This window comes from Alligator sinensis, unplaced genomic scaffold, assembly GCF_000455745.1.
Source record: "Alligator sinensis unplaced genomic scaffold, ASM45574v1 scaffold794_1, whole genome shotgun sequence".
NCBI classification, from domain to species: Eukaryota; Metazoa; Chordata; order Crocodylia; family Alligatoridae; genus Alligator; species Alligator sinensis.
In genome coordinates this window covers 339,351-343,639 of record NW_005842125.1, presented here as the reverse complement: position 1 = coordinate 343,639, position 4,289 = coordinate 339,351, and the positions used below count along the sequence as shown (strand labels likewise).

The window sequence follows — 4,289 nt, the reverse complement described above, 5'->3', positions numbered from 1 at the left end:
TCCTGCTAATACACAGGATGCTAGTTGCCTTTTTGCAACAATGCTACCCTGTTACTCATGCTTGCTATATAATCCACTATAACTTGTAGATTCTTTCCTGCAGTACTATAGCCCATCCAGTCATCCCTCCTACTGCATTTGAATAGTCCTCCCTGAGTATTATTCTTTGCCCTTGTTCTTACTGAATTTCACTCTATTCATTCTAGACCACTTTTCCAATCTATCTAGGTCATTTGCAATCCTAATCCTGCACAGTCCCTCCCAGCCACTGAACAGAGAACTCTGTAACACAGCTGCAAATGCACAGAGCTCAAGTCTTAGCCCAGTCCCATAGCCAGGTTTTCTTCAAAGGACTTGCTATTTCCTAATGTGAGGGCCTTGATCCTTCCACAGAGCTGTCAACAAGCAGCTTCTGTGCTTCACTTGGAAATGCATGGCAGCCCTCAGCCTGCCACTACAGGGCCCCAGAGTGAAATTCTGACTAGTTGCTATTCCTGGCAGCTCCAAAGGTCTACTCGGGGCAAGAAGGATGGAGCAATGGTTAGAACACTGACGTGGGACATGGGAGAGTTATGTTCAGCACCCTTCCCTGGCACAGACCTCTGCATAATCTTGGGTAAATTCTTTAACTCTTATGTGCTTCATTATCCCATCTTTACATAGGAGATAAAATCACGGCTAGGCACTCAGATACCATTGCAAAAAGGAGCCAGATGAAGCGCTAAAATAATCCTAACTCTGCATATGGATCATGTCTTGTTATCTGGCTTTTGCTTCCCTCCTCGAGCCACCCTCCCATACTGAGCATGGCAGAAAAATCAAGTGTGGGTGATGGCACTTCTCCAGCCTGCTGATGGGAAAGCTCTCTGAGCTTCTGGATAGATTTTCCCTTTGGTGCCCAGCACATCCCATGTCAATACGTCACTCAAGACATGTCTGTGCTGGAGCAGCCTCAGCCACAATCTCTATACCAATGTAGCTGTGCCAGCAGAGAGCCCCATAACAGAAACAGCACATGCTGTTAGAAGGGTTTTTTTTCTGACAGGATAGCTACATCATCTCCCTGAATAGCTAATAAGCTAGTGGCATATCTGCAAGCTGCCACCAGTGGCTTTGTGGGTGCATTTTTTTTCTACTTTCCTCTGCTGGTAATACTCCCTAGAGCAGACCTGGCCTTGGATCATCTGGAGTGAAGCCTGGTGGATAGCCAGTGCACAGTACAGCAAGCTGCCATTCCTGTGACATGAGGAGAGATTCAAGGGCAATGGAAATAATTAGGGTTCCAGATAAGAAAGACTAAAGTTGAAATAACTTTCTATATCAGGCACCTGAATATAGAAATGGTGCGACAGAGTGCACTGCATATAGTGACCTCTTCCCCATACTCTGCAGAAGTATTTTTCAATCCTCTCCCCCATCCTTCCAAACTAGTGTTTTTCAACCTATGGTCCACGGACCCCTGGGAGTCTGCAGACTGTCTAAGGGGTCTGTGAAAGATGACTATGATTAATCAAAAGTATGTGAATACCCACACTTACAATTCAAAGGGGGCTGCAATTCCATTCAAAACTTTTTCAGGATTCACAAATGAAAAAAGGTTGAAAGCCACTGTTCTAAACACTCCCCTTTTTGAGTTCCCCTTCAAGGAAAAATCTACTTCTGAGACAAAAGCATCTCTCAGCTCCAGCACTCTCCACTGATTGCCCTGCCTCTCCATTATATACCCTGCTGGCACTTAGGCTTGGCCCCTGATTGGCTGCCTAAATGCCTAGATTGCTTCTGGGCCCTAAGATGCCTTGGGTTTTTGTTGTCTTTGTCACATGGGGCCTGCAAACCCTGTCACGTGCCTATTACCCTCCTGCCTGAGAATCTCAACATCTCCAATATATTTACCCTCACAGCAGACTGGGTAGGCACAGATATGCATTTGTCCTCATTTTACTGAGGGTCTAAGGGCAAGATTTACCAAGGTAGGAATGACCTTTAGGTCCCAAATTCTGCTGAATTTTGGTGGAGAGATGAACCCATTGCTACCCCTGTGCCTTTGAAAATCCCCCTAAAGTGACTTGTCAAGGAGCACAGGAGGAGTGTGTGGCACAGTGGTGAACTGAACTCATGTGTCTCAAATCCCTCCTGACTATCCTGGCTGCTGAAATGCCCTTTCTCCCTGAATTCCCGTTCTTTATTCCTTATTTTCCAAGGAGAAGCAGCTTTCTGTGCACATAGCTTTAGAAACATGGCAGCAAAATAAAATGAAACACAAAATAAAATAAGGAGCTTCTTGAGAAAATCAGTTGCATCCTTTTTTGGGCTGAACAATGACACTTTCTACACATACATAGGGGGCAACTAACAGCAGATTCCAGAGATGGAAATCCCTCCACTTTGCAGGGGTATTCTGCTGCTCTCAGCTGAATCGCGGCTTTTTCAGCTTCATTGCTATGGGTTCTGCAGTTTCCCCAGATGGAACCTGGAGAAAAGACCCAGAGCGGCTCCCTTCAGAGTAGCCCTGAGCAGAATAAAGTTCTCCAGCCCCCAAGGCAGATGCTTCTAGCTGGGACAGTGGCTTTGACTGATGCCCAACACTTGCCTGGGGAAGTTTCTAACCCTTGCTTGATTTGTGCACTTGGTTGCTCTTGGAACAAATGTTGCAGAGCGGTAGAAGATTAAGCCCTGTGCTTGGATTTTATTGCCCCCTTGTATCTACCGTCAGCTGATCCTGAAGCTATTCTTTCAGCTAGTCACATCTAGCCTTGCAAGAATTTAAACATGTTTAAAGGGGTCTCCAGCACAGGGCATGAGGATACAAGGATAGAGAGCACCTGCCTTGTGCCTGTAGCAGGATCACATTGCCCCACTCTGCAGCTACTGCAGATGAGGAAAGATCTACCATCTATGGCCCCCTGGCCATTATGCAGTGCTAGCCTGTGGCTTGAAGCAAGTTCCTTTACGAAGCAGTAAGGCAGAATATGAGACCCCCCCACATCCCTTACATCCTTGTTGGCTGGATCCAGACCTGCAGGCACGTGTGGTTTGTAGTACTGCAAACCTCTTTGCAGTGCCACAAACTGCACAAGTTGCACAATAACTTTCTAACCGGTTCTGCTCTTTGGGTCAGGTGACTGATACAGCAGCCTTTGCTACAGGTGAGGCCTGAGGGGACTAGCCAGTCTAAATGGGGCAGAGATATGGAGAATGAGACTGGGACACTACCTGTGTACACATCTGGGAATCTGGCCTCCATCACTCTGACTTTGATACCTAATAAACAACTTGCAAAGAATTTCCTAATCGCTGACCTAGCCTTTCCCTACCACATTTTATAAAAATCAGGTTTTTTTTTCTACCAGCCTCTACAGATATGCTTATTATAGAAGATTTCCTGTATATCAGATGAGGTGATCTCATTAAACATTCTAATCAAATGATTTATGTAGATTCTTTGAATAACTTTCTTATCTGTTTTGCCTCTGCTGTAATCTCCTGCCATGCTATTGTGGAAGTGTTATTGATATAGCAAAACTAAGACAAGAGAGCAGCTTATCATAATTCACTACATGAAGAGATAGGAACTTACCAGCACTGACAGTGATAGCTTCAATAAACTGTTCTCTCCAGCTGTTTGTTCCAACTACAAGGGCTAAGTTTGTCTTCTTAATGAGTTTGTCCACAGTATTCTGCAGGGGTAGACAAAGGAGACAGAGCTATGCAAGATGACATGGGCAGAAATCAAAAACTTTGTGTATTCAGAATGACCGAATTTTTTCAAAGGCAGCAGATGTCAAGCTCAGAACAACAGTGCTGGTAGCACAAGCAGCTGTAAATATGCACACATATTCACAAAATCTTATTTTGTATGAAAAGGCCCCCCTTTGAATTACATGTACAACAGAAGATTGCTAATCTCAGTGTTATCTAGTCTGAATAAAAAATTAGCAGTTTCTCCAAGATCTCAATAGAGATTAAATAGCAGCTGAGGACTTCTGTTGCTACTTGTTTTTCTTTGTTAAATGGTATGTATTGGTGAATTTTTATCAGTATACTCTGAAGCACTATAAATAATTCAAGCTAAACAAGTGACATATTTTTGGAGCTAGGCTTCCTGCGTTTTTACTGCACGTCATAAATTTCAGTCCCAAGTTCAAAGTTTTCAGTGAAGGTCTGATGTAAATAACTATCCGGAAATTCTCACGGGCAGTTAATCCCAGATCTCTTCATAATATAATGGAGCTCAGGTAATGATGGGCATCAGGGAACATGGAAGGGAAACACTTCCAGTTCCATAGAAA

General features: G+C 44.2%; 1 protein-coding gene across 11 annotated transcripts in view; it reads right to left on the bottom strand.

The window, feature by feature from the left end:
• SLC8A1 (solute carrier family 8 member A1) overlaps nucleotides 1–4,289 on the bottom strand; it is a 348,746-nt gene that overhangs the window by 31,696 nt on the left and 312,761 nt on the right. For all 11 annotated transcript variants that reach the window (XM_025205697.1, XM_025205695.1, XM_025205692.1 and 8 more), the window contains one exon: nucleotides 3,578–3,677. In XM_025205697.1, coding sequence (XP_025061482.1) covers nucleotides 3,578–3,677 — 100 coding nt within the window. The remainder of the gene's footprint in view (nucleotides 1–3,577; nucleotides 3,678–4,289) is intronic.